The following is a 16,410-nucleotide window of genomic DNA, read 5'->3' as shown; positions in this document are numbered from 1 at the left end:
ATACATGATAAAAAGCTTTCTGGGAGAAAAAAAAAAAAAGAAAAAATCAAAAAATCAACTGTAACTAAAGGCCTAGGGAAAAAACATACTATCTGTTGACTGCTGAGCTGTATAGTTAATTCTGATCAGAATGGAAACAACACTGACCAGTCCTGGTTTACTGTGAATGACGTGCCCTGTGATTTGCAAGCAGGAGTGTGAGGCTGTTACTTCTATTGCCAAATCTGTCTATTATGTTTTGGTTTAGACATGAAGAAATTCTAAAAAAAAAAAGAGAGTCATTGCTGCAGGCTGAAGGATACAGTTTTAGAAATATAACTTACTTTTCAAATTCAAGAAAACACACTGAAGTTTGTCTAAATCAGGAAAAGACTTTATAATCTGTGAATACCTTTTCTTTTCCTTATTTAACTGCAACCATCATTTAACAGGAGTTTTATATGCGAATTTCCTACTTATAAGGAAGAGTGTATGTTTCCAGAAGGTGGTGATGCTATACTAGATTTGACTGGGTAGATTGGAAAGACTTCTTAAAAGATGACTACAAAGGAAAAAAAATAAACAAAAAAACCTCATCTTCTGCTATGTGTTTCTTTTATTTATTGGCTCATATCCCTACATCAGGGAATAATTTTAGTGTCTTTTGCTTTGAATGTATCCAGGCCTGTTTTCCATTCTGAGTTCCACTGACCAGCTCACTTCACTGTCTAGGTCCCTTACTGTAGCATAAATTTCCCTTTTGAAAGGGAAATTTTGCCTCTTAATTATTTAGTCTTAATTACTGATCTGTTACTTTAATTCATTTAAATTTTAAAATTAAAATTCAAATTTGTCTCTAGTTAAAGAAAAATATTTGACTTTGGAAATACGGATAAGATGGTTAAAAAGAAAAGAATATGGATATGAAAATGATTGCATCAAAGCTGGGAACAAAATTCAGAGAGCTCACTTCTCGCAGCTTGAGTGCAAGATAATCTCTCATAAATGTCCAAAAACCGATACATGAAATTGTAGGTCGGGGAGCACACATCTACAAATGCAATAACACTGTGAATAAGAAAAATAAAAATATGATTGGAGAAGAGTTAAAAGGATGTATTCTGCAAAAAAAAAAAATGCAGGTAACTGGAAAATGGCATAAACATAGCATGGGCTTACTAATGATACATCACTTGGTCTAACACTTCATAAATCTAGAAAAAGAATAAATAGCAGTTGTCTCGCATCTGGACTTCATTTAAAACATTGCAATTTTCCACATGAGGACTTGGTTAAATTTGTGAAGATGAGCATTAATAGAAGAATTAGAAGTTGGCAAGGAACTGCCTGAAGGGTAAATTAAAGGAAAGGCAGTGTTGAAAAGGCATAGCATCATCGGGGGGGTGGGGGGGTGGGGGTGGGGAGAAGTTACAAGCACAGTTCTTTGATGCTTATATTTTTAAATTGGTTTAAAAAAAATAGGACAACCATAGCACATGAAACGTGACCATAAAACCAGCCCTGAATAAAGCTAGAAAACAGATAACAAGCGTTTATTTTAACCACCCAGGCAAGACAACTCCGGAGCAGTCTTGAGGGGAGAAGTTGGGACAAACTTTCCCACATTCTTTCATTAATAAGTGTTCTTTAGTTTAAGATATCGTATCACTGACAGAAAAGATCCCTTCCAGATTCTGTAAAAGTTTAAACAGACTTTGCTTTCCTTTACTCTTCTGTACTACTTTTGCAGAAAGGCTGGTGGCAGACACAGAGGAGCTTCCTGTCAGTTAGTTGAACTGACAAATTAGTTAAGCTCCCCTTGTTCTTGATCCCAAGAGCATTTACAGTTTTGACCAACAAAGCATATTGGCAGACATTTGTGGTGGGATTAGGATAGGGCAACAGAAACAATGTAGATGAACTCAAGCGGGGGAAAAAAAAAAAAAAAATCATTAAATCACTATATTGCCACCAGTGACAAAGGCATCTGAAGAAAAGTTACAGGCAGAAGCCTGAGAGACAACAGAGCTCCACATAGCAAAGCCTGGGGCAAACTGACTAAAAGCCTGTTGCTACATCAAGCATTCAGAGACACACAAATACCACACTGAAAAAAAAAAATCCTACGTAATGAAACAACAAAAATAACTTCCATCCTGAAATAAGCATGAGAAGAACTGAATCTTAATAACAAAGCTGTAACCTTCTGGCTCTAATAATGAGTATATTACTGGATGGATCTACTAAGGAATACATATGGGAAGAGGTGCTGCCCAACTCTTGACCTCTTTTTTTACCATCATATAAAACCTATATTCCACAACTTGTACTTTTCTGATTTCAGGTCTACTTTGATTTGAAAGGAATGTTTTTGACCCTTGAAGGAAGGGTTCAGCACCTTCAAACTCGACGTTACTCCCCATTGGTCTCTTACTGTAGTTTTCATCACCTTCATGTTCTCAGGTGTTTATGACAACAAGGAAAAAGCCATATTGCACTTTTTTAGTAAGAATGATGAATAATGGATTATTCTCAGAAATTAAATAAAAAAAGGAATGTTTGTTTCCCACTATGACAATTTGCTGGATTGTATTTAACTCATGGAAGTCCTGGATGCTATAGTTCAAGTACGTGTATACATTACCTTTTAATGCAGAGAACTGGAGATAGTGAGAACTACAAAGCAGATGAAAGAAGCCTAAGCAGTAAACTTCTTGTGTCTTATTTTATAGGCAAATAAATGTATCATATATGGAGATAAGTAAACATATGTACTACTCACATAATATGCAAACTACTACTTACAATGTAATTTTCTTGAAACAGTTCTGCTGTTTCACATCATAGCCTAGTGCTCTTCTAGTAATTTATGAAGCATTTAACATTATTTTGTCTGGGAAACACCATCTAATCTAATACGCTGAATGACATTAATGTTTCTTAATTTTATTTGGGCAAACTTCTTTTCTTGTCCTGAGATGAATAAATTGCACAATTTTTCATAACCTACACAGTATAAACTAGATCTTAACACAATTATGATTGCATTTCCTTTTTTCCCTCTAGTTATTTTATCTCTACAGGAAATTTCTTCCTGTTTTGTTATGATAAAGGGATAATGTACCTTTGTATCTCCAAAATAAAATTCATAAAAATTTTGCAAATAAATTGTGACAAGAGTTCACAGAAGAAAGAGAAACACCCTCTGAGAACAGCATGGTGTAACCAAAGAGGGAATAAACTCCTCCAACTTTTTCCTAGTTATCCTGGGAGGGGTAAGTTGGCAAAGTTGCTAAAATGCTCTCAGGTGCCTCAAGTCTTCATTCTGAAAGCATCATATACTAAAAACTGAGTACTAGAATTGAGAAATGCACTGCATACTAAGTTTTAATTTTAAAAAAGCACAATGGTTATTGGGCTAAACTCTATTGTTTGTCATCAGCTTTTTCCTCCTGTTTTTAAATAATGTTCTTGTTACTGCATCATTACCATTTCATACTCATCAACAAAATCTGACATACAGTGAAAGGCATGCTCCAGTAGCTGTCATTTAGCTTTACTAGACCTTATGTCCCCAATGAAAAGCACATGTCCTAAACACTTAGAAAATAAGTTATAACTCCAGTATCACTCCAAGCATAAGAATCAATTTTCCTCTAATTAAGAGTCACCAGTGATGTGCCAGACAAACAAACTGTCCCAAAGGAAGTGTGGAATGTTCTTAAATAGTGAAAACAAAGAACAAAGTATTTCTTGTACCTCGCCAACCACTTTAAATGTCAGTGATACAGTGCTGGAGAATGAAGCTCATTTCAATCCCTTATAGAGTTTATTAAGTAGATAAAAACCTAAATAGCATACGTGTGTGTACCTATATAGACACTACAAAAAAAGACAGGATGTCACTCCTGAAATGATATAAAAATGCTCATATTCTTAATGTGATTTGGAATCTTAATAAACTTTGCTTAAGGATCAAATTAAATTGTCCTAGAGAAGTCCACTCGCCAATACCCTCACCACCAGCATGTTTTTTTCTTGTTTAATAATAAACAGGAGGTGGTATCTTCCTAAACAGAAGAATAGACATGACCACTGTTTTAAAATATGAAAATGTATTTTACAGATCTGGATTTTTATTTACAAAGAATTATCATCCTTTCATATCAATGGTTCTTTTTTTCTTGGCTTATAAAGAAAAAAAGAATTTCATGGAGCATAGAGACTTTAGCACGTATGCATCAGCCCAATTAATGTAAGATTTTCAGTATGCATGATCAAACACATACTTGTTACACCATCTCATACGGCAAATCTATGACCTAGTTCTAGAAATGAGTTATCTTCAGGTTTAAAAGCACCACCTGCTCTTAACGATGCCACCAGCAAAATTGCTGTAAAAAAAAGAATAATAAAAAAAAAAAATCCCTCAGTGATGGCAAAATCCAAAACCCAGAAAAAAATTTCAAGTTATGACTACTCTTACAAAGATCACAATACAAATGCCAGCTAATCAGGTTCAAATTAGTCTTACCCCCTTCTCGGCCCCCACACTGTGGGATGAACAATGAGTTAGTGAGACTGTTGCAAGGAAAGGCAACATGGGAGCAGAAATAAACAGAATGGGGAGAAAATTTATTTTTTTATTACTAAGGCTTCTTAAAAATCCAAAATACGATAAGGTTTCTGACACTCAAGGGAAAGAATCCTTTTTCTCTCTAGTAGTGCAAAGAAAAGGATTTACTCTTGCTAAATAATCTTCAAAAAGGTATGTGTACATTGGCAAACAATTTTTTCAAATTATGAAATTAAAACTCCCGTAAAGCCATCAAAACAGAAATTTTGCCAGAAAGTCTTTGTTCCAAAAACCAAAGGAAAGGAAGTCTTTATTGGCAATCTACAAAAAACCTGATAGCTTGCACTTTCTGCCAATTGATTTAACAATCCATTATAATCATAAAGTTGCAAAACAAAAATAAAGTTATTTCTTCTTGCTTCAAGTAAGGTTGCAAGCATTTCCTTTATCATTTTACAAATTAAACTTAGGTATTAAGTAGGCATTATGCAGAAGTATGGAATTATTTCTGCATACCCTGTGACTGTATCTGAAAAGTCTTTCACTGATCTAGGAAAAAATCTTTATCTCTGTACAATTAATAAACTTCATGTACCTATGGCAAATGAAGGTACTCTTTTTTTATGTTTCATTTGACATGCAAGTTTCTTTATCCAATCTCCTTCTCCAAGACCGGTTTAGTCTTCTATTTTCCTGTGTCTTCCGTCAATACAACCACCCAAACTATGAAACTGTTTGCAGACGTGCATAAAAGTGTTATTTTTCAAATATATTTTAATGCAGTAGAAATCAGATCAGCTTCCCTTTATATTCACATTTAGGTTCTCAAGTTAGAAGAATTTTATAAGAAAATATTCATATACAGAAAATAGCTCAAAGAACAGCCAAAATGTGGTCTACTGACTACCAAACAAAACAAGAACATGACTTCAGCAACTATATCATTATGCAATAGATATCAGTACATAGTTATCTAAACCTAAAATGAAATATTCAGGTCCTCTTCTCTATCACTTAATGTTTTTGTTAAGAAGAATAAAATTTGCAACTGCAACAGCAGAATTCCAGCAAATTTTCATTATACTACCTTTCACAGGATTGTCTATTCCTACCACCAGTTGTATTTCTGTAGCAAATTTTCAACATTTAAAGTCTTACTGAAAAGTTAGTTTGAGAATTTAAGTACTAGATGTTTTCAGGGGAGGAAAGCAGGGCAAGGGAGGAAAAATAAGTAAACATAACAGAAAAGTGCACAGGAAGAAGCAATTAGCAAGTTGCAGGAATTCTTCCCCAACCCCATTCAAAAACAGTTCTTTCTCTCCTAGATTAATCCAATCATCTTGCCTGCACACACCTTGAACGCCTCTTCACCAGCCTTTAATCATGCTCTTCCCCTTTCTACCACTATGCTTACCCTTCAACTCCAGCCTCCCAGCAACTGTTCCTCCTCCCTCAAGCTTTCTCTGCCCTTCTTGTGATAAACCCTCCCCCTTTCCTTATCGGAAGAAATAGAAGTGATATGACAAAGTTTTAAAGTCGCACCACTTGCACAGTCCTCCAAATTTCCTTCCAGCAACAGGAAAGCTCTGAAACTGGGGATGGAACCTGCCCAAGAAACTTACCTTCAGTTTGGCTTTGCAAGTTCTCATACTTTTATACGGTAACTTAAATTGGCTACTGCTTAAAAAGAAAAGTATGCAGAAGCTGAGCAAATGGCCAAAAAAATAAATAGCCTATCTGTTATGGTGGAAAGGAGGCTATTCACATAAAATCCATGCTGCATCCATCTTCTGCCTGGTAAATTAAGATGCTGTCATGTAATTTTTCCCAAGACAAAAAAAAAAAGCATAGATGACACTTGGATAAAGTATGTTGGCATAATCCAATATGAAATAATTGCGTATCTGTGCAACATTCAAATACATGCAGTATGGTTAATATGCTACTGTACCTCATTTTGAAGTTCATCGCCACTTTTGGTAGAAGCAAGCATCTCGTACAAAGTACAGCAGAGGTCTTCTGTTGTTGGCCCTCCAGGAGTACACCCTTGAGATTCATTCAGATACTTTCCAACTTCACACCATAAAAAAGAATCATCTACCTTTTCCAAAGACTTGAGATCAGATTTCTCATCACAGTAATTCTGTAAGTGATTCAGCTGGTTATTCAGAAATTTGTTATAATCTAAGCTTATAATTTTCTGCGCATCAGCCTCACCATTCACAGGCAGCTCCTCAGAGTGATCCAAATCATGCATGTCAAATGAAAACACTATGTTTTTACCGAAGAACACCCTGTTATCACCATTTTGCTCTTCAGCCATCTGTATGAGGGCTGTAAGCTGTTCTTCAGTGAAGTGAGAAGCAATCCGACATGTGGCATTACAAGCTGCAGTAGCAGATGATGATGGAAATGGCCCAAACATCTGCTTGATCGCCTTTGTCTCATCATGACCAACACATTCTTTCCTGTGAAATGTCTTAAAGAGAAAAACAGCTCCGCTTTCAATTGCTTCTTGTCCATTTTCAGCTCCAACTGTTAACAAAAGCAAAAACAAATGTAACTTCATACACTTCAAATTCTCTTTCATTGCCTATAACATAACTGTATTCAATTTCTTGCTGCAACTCTCATCAATAGAGATATGAAATGAAGACCATAACAACAAGTAGTAATTGTTGCAAGGTACTGAACTGTAAAAGGTATATGATAATAAAGCATCTGTCTTCATTATCCTTCTGCTTACTAGAAATTCTTATTAAGGATTACCAATGCTTTCTTATTTTTCCAAGTAAGAGGAAAAACTTGCCTGAGATCTTAAACTCACAATAGTATATTTATGACCTTAAGGTAACAAATTTCCACTTTGAATCAATGTTTATTCACTGCCTAATCTGAATATTCATAACAGACTAAACGTACAGAAGTCAGCTGGGAATTACTACGTTTTTGTAGTAATTCCCAGTAGAATTACTACAGAATGTGTGTTATTTAGAAAAATTGCCCAAATAAATGCAAGCAAATAAATGCATGAATTTAGATTTATATCTACAAAATATCATATTATGCAAATGAGAAACATATTATTAGAGAAAAACATGATTTTACCTCTTACACAAATATTCGCAAAGGTACTCAAAGAAAACATACGCAAAACCACTATATGAGGAAGCAAAATGTCACTACTAAAAAAGATTTAAAAAGTCATCAAGCATAAAAGAAACAAAACCAGCCAGCATACTGGGTTTTTTTGTTTGTTTTATATGAAGACAACACGCAGAATTTCTTTTGAAGTTTAAAAAATGTGTTCTAAAAAGTTGGGTAGGTTACTCCAACATTTTTAGTAGAACTAGTATTTCTTACAAGATTGCATAATTTTTAAAACCTCTTAAAAGCTTCCTGTCGAGATTTACAAGCTGCTATTGTCAAGATGTCTTTATCTGGTCAATTCTTTAGTTATACCAGGAGCAACCAGCATAGCTCCAGCAGAGAACAGTACCATTTAAGTGATAACACTGGTGACTAATCCCTTGTATGGCTAATTCAGAAGAACTATTAAAACAAACTATTTATTTTAAAAGGAACAATATTATTCATTTTTTAAAATCTCAAAAAGGCACTTGTAGCATAGTAAACGTAGCTATTCTCTTTTCACTAATCAAAACTGCCTTGTGCCTGCCTCTGTGTACCTCTGCTATCCAGTTATGGGCCTATGTATTTGCTCTACTACATCCCTCTTTTCTGCCTGTTGAAAAACTTACTGAAATCAGTGGGAAGATTTTTAATTACTTTTAATCAAGTCACAAGTAACGATGCCAAAGTAAGTTATGTTCAACTCTAGCAAAAATAAGGGATTTTTTCCCCCACAATGTAACAGGAAAGAGCAAAAGAAATTCAGCATAAGCAGATGGAACAAGGCTGAGTAACTAGAAATATAACATATAAATGGAGGTGCCTAAAAAGTCAGTATTTCTCTTGAATTTCCCTATGGTGCACTTCGAAAAGCGGAAAAGTTCATGGAGGGGATTAGAGATGATATTTACAGGATAATTAGATACCTGCATATGGAAGATATGTGACAAAGATACACTCATATACAACAGGTATGTAAATATATCTCAAAGGAAAAAGGTGGTTCAGCCTCCCTCTCAGCATTAGCTACATAGGAATCACAGGAAAAACCAGCTTCTGAAAACTTAGAGGCCCAAGTTTGGCTGCATGAATCTCACTCTTATATTCCTAACATACAAATACACATCATTATTTAAAGTAACTTGTGTCAGAACAGAAGTACACATTACTAAACTAAAAAAGCAATTGTACTGAAGGATTTGAGAAAAGTCTCTTAGGTTTATTATGTGCTAATCCTCCTTTATTATCAATGTCTCTTATTTGTGGAAGCATCTCTTCAGACAATACTAGCCCTGCCATTCGAATATAATGAGCCAGCCAAGATGGCAAGAGATGCACTACTTGAAGCTACTCTCTCCTTTTTGTTTTTAAGCCAACCAGATCATTTCAGTAAGTGACATTTTCTCCATAAAGTACATAAATATTACAGTATCTGTTGCCTAGGCAGAGATATCATTTCCTTGAAATTAAACTAAAAAGGCATACAAGCAATTCCCTTTCCCTACTATACATTTCTGATGATGATGGTTGGAACACTACTGTCAGTTCAGTTTGTACCTCAGTCACTGTAATCTGTTCTGGTTTGTCTCTCCATAACATTACACACCTTTAGTCAGAAGTCTCAGAGCTGATGGTTTCTTTCTAACTTGTTCTAACTAAATAATCATGCATTTGTTTTCATTTGGTTTGTCCTCTCCACTCCATCAAATGAAAATTTACTACTATTACTTTCAAGTCTTTCAATTTGCTCTACCTACCCACCACACTGGGCCTGCTATTAAAGTTTGAGAAAAGAAAAAAAAAAAAAAAAAATTAAAAGTTTTTGCAGCCATCTTTGGCAAAAAGTGGAAATAAAAACCAACCAAACAAAAAGATCACAGCTAATACTAATTTCTGTCATTAATACAGAAAACACAAATCTGCCAAATTATTTTCATAGATAACATTGGCACCTAAGAATGGCAAGTACTTATTTTGCTTATAGTCTTTTTTCCACCATCAGACATTTTTTCCTACTTGCTATACTACATATGGTCATACTGTGTACTTTATGGTCATTATATATTTGTCAATCCTAACTTAACCAGCACTTTACTCCAGTACCTCTTATGATTAAACTACACCCCAGTAGATATTTAGAACAACTATGTAGATCTTCTCCACTTATTCCAAGTTGCTTGTTATGGACATAAATATTCAGATTAAAGGAAAATAACACTGCCAAATCTCTCTACAGCTCTGATTCACATAGTTTGCTGTACCTGATTGGTACTTGAACCAGGTCCTTATTTAAACCTCAGTCTTCCTCTCCCAGGTGAGTCTCATGCTTATGTACAAAGTATATACTGCAATGATTTCCAGGTGAGCAGCTTTTCCCCAAAAACACATACTGAGTTTTTGGTTACGTTACTTACAAAAAACTACTATAAATATCTAAAATGAGGACAAATATGGGAAGTAACCATGTATTCTACTGGCTAAGAAACAAAAGCCACTACAGGACAGCTGTCTGAATCACCTGAAGGGAAATGAACTTTTAAGTTCAGATTTACAAAAATGAAATATTTAGCATATTAGTAATTAATTATATTCCAACAATAGACTTGAATGCTTTTATGCATTTCTGTAACAACTTATAATAAAATTATTTTTTATCATTGGAAACTGTCCTATATTTTTACATCATCAAAGAAGTTTTCCCTTTCAACCTGTGAAGATGATGTCAAGATGGGTACGTATGTAACAAAACTGGGAACCAGCTGGGAAAACGTAATTACAGGCAGATTTTTTATTTAAGAGGCAAAAAGGGCAGCAAGGAGGAGTGCCAAGAAATGAGAAAAGGGGAATATAAACTATGCAAATGGTGTCATTTGGACAGTCCAGCAGTATTCGTCAGGCAGCCCTGCACTTGACCACCACAAGCTGGAGCAGGACAATAAACCAACCTGTTGTTCTGACTATACCTCGTATTTCAAACCTGCCATCATGGTCAGGAGGACTGGGGGCTGAGGAGGAGTTGGCTGCCTTTACTTGCTAGTAAGGGGGCATGTGGGACAGATGGGTCAAGCATCCCCATAACACCATGTCAGTGCTTGTTCCAGGTCCAATTGTGTTGACATCTTCCTAACATCCCAATGTTATCCTAAAAAAAAAAATCTGAACTGATCAAGTCACAGAAGAGAAGTCAAAAAAATGAAGAGTATAACTTGTAAAAATTTCATCAATAGTATACTATTAAAATGGAGTGCTGAGAGAAACCTCATTAGCCTTTCCATATTCTGAAATGTGTTGTTCATACAGACATTTCTAGACCATGTGTACCAAACAGGACTTTTCCCTTCCTATCACAGCTGTGTTCAAAACCTGCCTTTACTATTGCAGCACAGCAATAAACATCTTTTAAGAACTAGTGAAAGAGTATGAATTCTGTGGGCGATCTCAAACAAACAAAAAAAAGTTAAAAAAGGTAACATTTATTTCTTCGACCAATTATCAATACAGACTGCACCTTCTCCATATTAACTTTAGGCATTGACAGTTGATGCAAACTCTCTCCACATCTTGCATGACTTTCCCCCAAACCTTGCATATCAGAAGTGCCAGCTGAAACCTCTGCACTGAAACAGAGGTACTTGAGTTGGGGCAGAGAAGTGGCCCTTCCTAGCGGTGCCTCTGTCTCAGAAAGACAGGCAGCCACACCCTTAACTTCTGGCCTGGAGAGGTTAAAGTCTACTAAAAGCACAAGCTCTACTACTTGTATATGATTAAAAAAATAGGACCAAATTTGTAAAACTAACACAGCTGGGTCACAAACATGGAAGGAATGAACCACAAAGCAAAGTCTAGAAGATATGTATTGTCAGATGAGTTCAAATAATTTTTGTCAGTGGTTTGAGAAATACTTGAAATTTTTCTTCTTATGACTCACTAAAGCAATAGCCATTACAACCATTAATAGCTTTAACAGACATCATCTGTGCAACTGTACAGCACGACTGATTACTACATGCTGAACACGAATAACTTGTTTGGCTTTTTTGAAAGTCTGTGTTTAGATGTTTGTTTCTTCCTTAATTTGCTCGTTATTTCCGAAAGAACTGGTGAGAAATAGAAACACGAGTGAGGCAGGTTAACATTCGGATTATGATGAAACACAATCTGGTCTATAATGCCAAAAAAAAAAAAAAAAGGCAAATATATTTATCCATATTAATTCTTTCTATCTTTTACTTTAGGGATCTGTTCAAGATACTTGAAACATAACCAGAAAAGGAGAAAATATACCTATTACATTGAAATGAAGAAGTCTTAAATGTGACAGCTAGAGCTTGAGCCATGTGTTCAGTTTATAAGCTGATGAAGTTAAATTCTAACAGCACAAGCTGAATTAGTTTAAGTCTGTAGATCAAAAACTAAGTTTCCACACGTTCTTTGCCATAATCTATATTCGGTTTTAAAAGCTTAATTCCAGATGAGTGAAATATATTATTTATTTCTCTCCCCAACACCAAACACTTCAAGCAGAAAACATTTTTCTACATTTTTATCTGCTTATGTAGCAATATAATTTTTCATGATATAATCACATGGAATTAAAGCAGATAAGATTGTTCTTTTCTCAGGGTACTGCCATTCCAAAAGAAGCTGTTGCTTTTGCTCACTAAAGGTCGATCACAAACCATACAACACCCTACAGAACAATACTATCAAAAAGCAAGAATATCCACATAACAATAAAATCATATTTTAAAATAAAACAGAAAACCAAATTGTGCACATATATATCAGATTAACTGGAGTTTCAAAGTTATTTCAGGGCAGGCCTGGTGTCAAGGCAGAACTAAAATTGTAGCAGTATGCAAAGTACACAGGGAGAAAGCAGCTTGAAAAAAAACCAAAACAATCCAACAAAACAGTCTATTATTAGACTACTAGAGAATGAAAACATACCTATTTGTTTTGCAGCTTGTAATATAGTTTTTAAATCAGCATTTACAGTTTGGTGTTCTTTTTTGTCCAAATTGTCATCAACAAACTTTATTATCTTCTTCCAAGTAAGATCAGACTTCAGCAACTGTTCATGTAGTTTTGATCTTTTAGTCTGAAAATGCAAAATATTTGGGGTTTTTTATTTATTTCAAATTAGTATATGAAGGTTCCTTTAAAATTAAACACCAGATAAAACCAGAATCACAGAATCACTAAGGTTGGAAAAGACCTGTAAGATCATCAAGTCCAACCATTACAAAAAAAACCCCAAAAACCACAAACAAAAAAAACACACCACACACCACCATGCCCATCAAGCCACGTCCCACAATGCCACGTCCACACGTTCCTTGAACACCTCCAGGGAGGGTGACTACCACCTCCCTGGGCAGCCTGTTCCAGCGTGTTACCACTCTCTCAGTAAAGAAATTTTTCCTAATATCGAGTCTGAATCTCCCCTGTCGCAGCTTGAGGCCATTTCCTCTTGTCCTGTCACTCGTCACTTGGGAAAAGAGACCAACACCCACCTCTCTGCAACCTCCTTTCAGGGAACTGTAGAGAGCGATGAGGTCTCCCCTCAGCCTCCTCTTCTCCAGGCTAAACAACCCCAGTTCCCTCAGCCACTCCTCATAAGACTTGTGTTCCAGACCCCTCACCAGCTTTGTCGCCCTTCTCTGGACAACCTCCAGAACGTCAATGTCCTTCTTGTAGTGAGGGGCCCAAAACTGAACACAGGATTCGAGGTGCGGCCTCACCAGTGCCGAGTACAGGGGCACGATCACCTCCCTGCTCCTGCTGGCCACACTATTTCTGATACAGGCCAGGATGCCATTGGCCTTCTTGGCCACCTGGGCACACTGCTGGCTCATATTCAGCCGGCTGTCAATCAACACCCCCAGGTCCTTTACTGCGGGGCAGCTTTCCAGCCACTCGTCCCCAAGCCTGTAGCATTGCATGGGGTTGTTGTGGCCAAAGTGCAGGACCCGGCACTTGGCCTTGTTGAACCTCATACAGTTGGCCTCGGCCCATCCATCCAGCCTGTCCACATCCCTCTGCAGAGCCTTCCGACCCTCCAGCAGATCAACACTCCCACCCAACTTGGTGTCGTCTGCAAACTTACTGAGGGAGCACTCAATCCTCTCATCCAGATCATTGATAAAGATATTAAACAAGACCGGTCCCAAAACTGAGCCCTGGGGGACTCCGCTTGTGACCGGCCACCAACTGGATTTCACTCCATTCACCACAACTCTCTGGGCTTGGCCATCCAGCCAGTTTTTTACCCAGCAAAGAGTGCACTGTCTAAGCCACGATTCACCAGCTTCTCCAGGAGAATACTGTGGGGGACAGTGTCGAAGGCTTTACTAAAGTCCAGGTAGACAACATCCACAGCCTTTCCCTCACCCACTAGGCGGGTCACCTGGTCATAGAAGGAGATCAGGTTGGTCAAGCAGGACCTGCCTTTCATGAACCCGTGCTGGCTGGGCCTGATCCCTTGGTTGTCCTGCACGTGCCCCGTGAGTGCCCTCAGGATGAACCTCTCCACAATCTTCCCTGTTACTAAGGCCAGGCTGACAGGCCTGTAGTTCTCCGGATCCTCCTTCCGACCCTTCTTGTAGATGGGCGGCACGTTGACAAGCCTCCAGTCGTCCAGGACCTCCCCTGTTATCCAGGACTGCTGAGAAATGATGGAGAGTGGCTTGGCAAGCTCCTCCGCCAGCTCCCTCAGCACCCTTGGGTGGATGCCATCAGGCCCCATAGACTTGTGGGTGTCCAGGTGGCATAGCAGGTCGTTAACTGCTTCCTCCTGGATCACGGGGAGTTTATTTTGCTCTCCATCCTTTTCTTCCAGCTCAGGGAGCTGAATACCCTGAGGGTACCTGGTGTGGCTATTAAAGACTGAGGCAAAGAAGGCATTAAGTACCTCAGCCTTTTCCTCATCCTTCATGATGATGTTCCCCGCCGCATCCAGTAAAGGATGGAGATTCTCCTTGGCTCTCTTTCTGTTGTGAATGTATTTATAGAAGCATTTTTTGTCATCCTTTATGACCGTGGCCATGTTGAGCTCAAAACCACTTTTTTCCAATTGCATTCAGTCAGTATGTAGTAACTATTGCAAGCAGTTTCCCTATTACCTGTTCTTTACACCTTCCTGTGTATAGGAAGGAGTAGGATACATACACACACCCTCTCTTACGATTCTATGATTCAAGAGATTTACAGCTCCCAAGGTTCCAAATTAATTTCACATTACAGGTTCACACAATCCATCTATTGCTTTAATACATTATTTCTTGGGGGAGAAAAAAAAAGTACCTAAATTCAGTATCACTAACTTTATTCTAAACATCCCCCAACAGGAGTCCGAGGTGAACTTAATATTTGCAGAAGTTCGGAGCTAAAAACATACCATCCAGCCCAACCTAAATAACTTCCTAAAACATGAAATAACAGGGCTGTACTAGCATAGCCTAGCAACCCTATCCATATAGCACATTATGATTGTAAGGGCCTAGCATAAATCACAAAGCTACATCAAATTTGACTTTGAGCGAGGACACTATGGAGGAATGCACAGGAAACAATACACACTCTGCCCAGTCTTGCTTGCCTACTCTTATAAAATAGCAATGCAAATTAAGAAAGCAAACAATTCTTACTGTATACACACTAATACTTCACAATTATGCTTTGGAAAAGAAAAAAAATCTTTACCGTTAAGTCAGCTGATTCTTCACTGTAATCCTCATGTTTAGTGACATTTGAAAAGGAGCGTAAAGCACCTGTAAGACGAGGCAAGGCCATCTGTTACTCATTCAGTGATCCATAGGATGAGAAATTAAATCCCAGTTCAAGCACCTAGATGAGAACAAAACAAATAACATGGCTTTGTTAATGCTATAAATACAAACTCACACCACAAACTTGAAAGACCTTTTTGAGCAAGCAGAACTTGGCTGGCACTTCAATTAAACAAGTTAAAAAAATTCTCTCAAAATGTTGATAATCAAGATTCAATAGAAGGGAGGTGAAAGGTACAGAGCATAGGCAAGACATGGTAACATGCAGAGGTCACTCAGCATGTTCTTCTCTCTTCCCTAAAGAAAAGTTACCAGCAATGAAACAAAGCAGCAATTATTCCTTTAGCACCACTAACACAAGAGTATTGTAGTGAAATCTATGTAACTGAACTTTAGCTCCCAACGGCAGTAAGCGATTACAACCTACAGGAAGATTTTCTCTGAAGCAGCCCACACTGGGACCTTTCAGGTCATTAACAGCCTCCAGTCCTGATGCAGGGACACTCTTCTTGACAACTGCTTAGCCATTTTTAACCAGCAAAACAGGCAAAGAAAATTACAGCAGGAAAAAAAGAAGATCGTAATACACATAGCACTGGACTATCATATGAGAAAAACGGAATAGAAAGGCTAAAGGAAAATTGAAAAAAAGTATGCCTCGGGTTGTTTTCATCTCACAACTGGGAGCATACACACACACCTACACAGCACTGGGCTCTCTCCTGGACTACAGTCCATTTCTGCATGGTCTTATTCCCTGTGTGAAACAGGCTCGTATCTTTGCAGCAAAACAGAGCTGTTCTCCATCTCAACTTGTACTCATTCCAAGCCTTTTACTGAAACTATTCTCAAAGCTGTTTCATTTTGAAACGTGCCCACAGCTGAATTGTTTAATGAACTCTTAATGCACAGCTACAGTTTCTGATGGTAGCA

At 37.4% G+C, this 16,410-nt stretch overlaps 1 protein-coding gene across 1 annotated transcript in view; it reads right to left on the bottom strand.

Annotated features, from left to right (window-relative positions):
- ASCC3 (activating signal cointegrator 1 complex subunit 3) overlaps positions 1 to 15,481 on the bottom strand; it is a 270,969-nt gene extending 255,488 nt beyond the window's left edge. The window contains exons 1-3 of the mRNA XM_059828883.1: positions 15,392 to 15,481; positions 12,638 to 12,788; positions 6,507 to 7,090 (exon numbers count right to left, since the gene is read on the bottom strand). Of these exons, the coding sequence (XP_059684866.1) occupies positions 6,507 to 7,090; positions 12,638 to 12,788; positions 15,392 to 15,481 (825 nt within the window). The remainder of the gene's footprint in view (positions 1 to 6,506; positions 7,091 to 12,637; positions 12,789 to 15,391) is intronic.
- Between the last annotated feature and the right edge of the window lie 929 nt (positions 15,482 to 16,410).

The sequence above is a fragment of the Gavia stellata genome, chromosome 2 (assembly GCF_030936135.1).
Source record: "Gavia stellata isolate bGavSte3 chromosome 2, bGavSte3.hap2, whole genome shotgun sequence".
Taxonomy (NCBI): Eukaryota; Metazoa; Chordata; class Aves; order Gaviiformes; family Gaviidae; genus Gavia; species Gavia stellata.
Note: the sequence above shows the minus strand (reverse complement) of the source record. Positions and strands in the feature narration are given on the sequence as shown.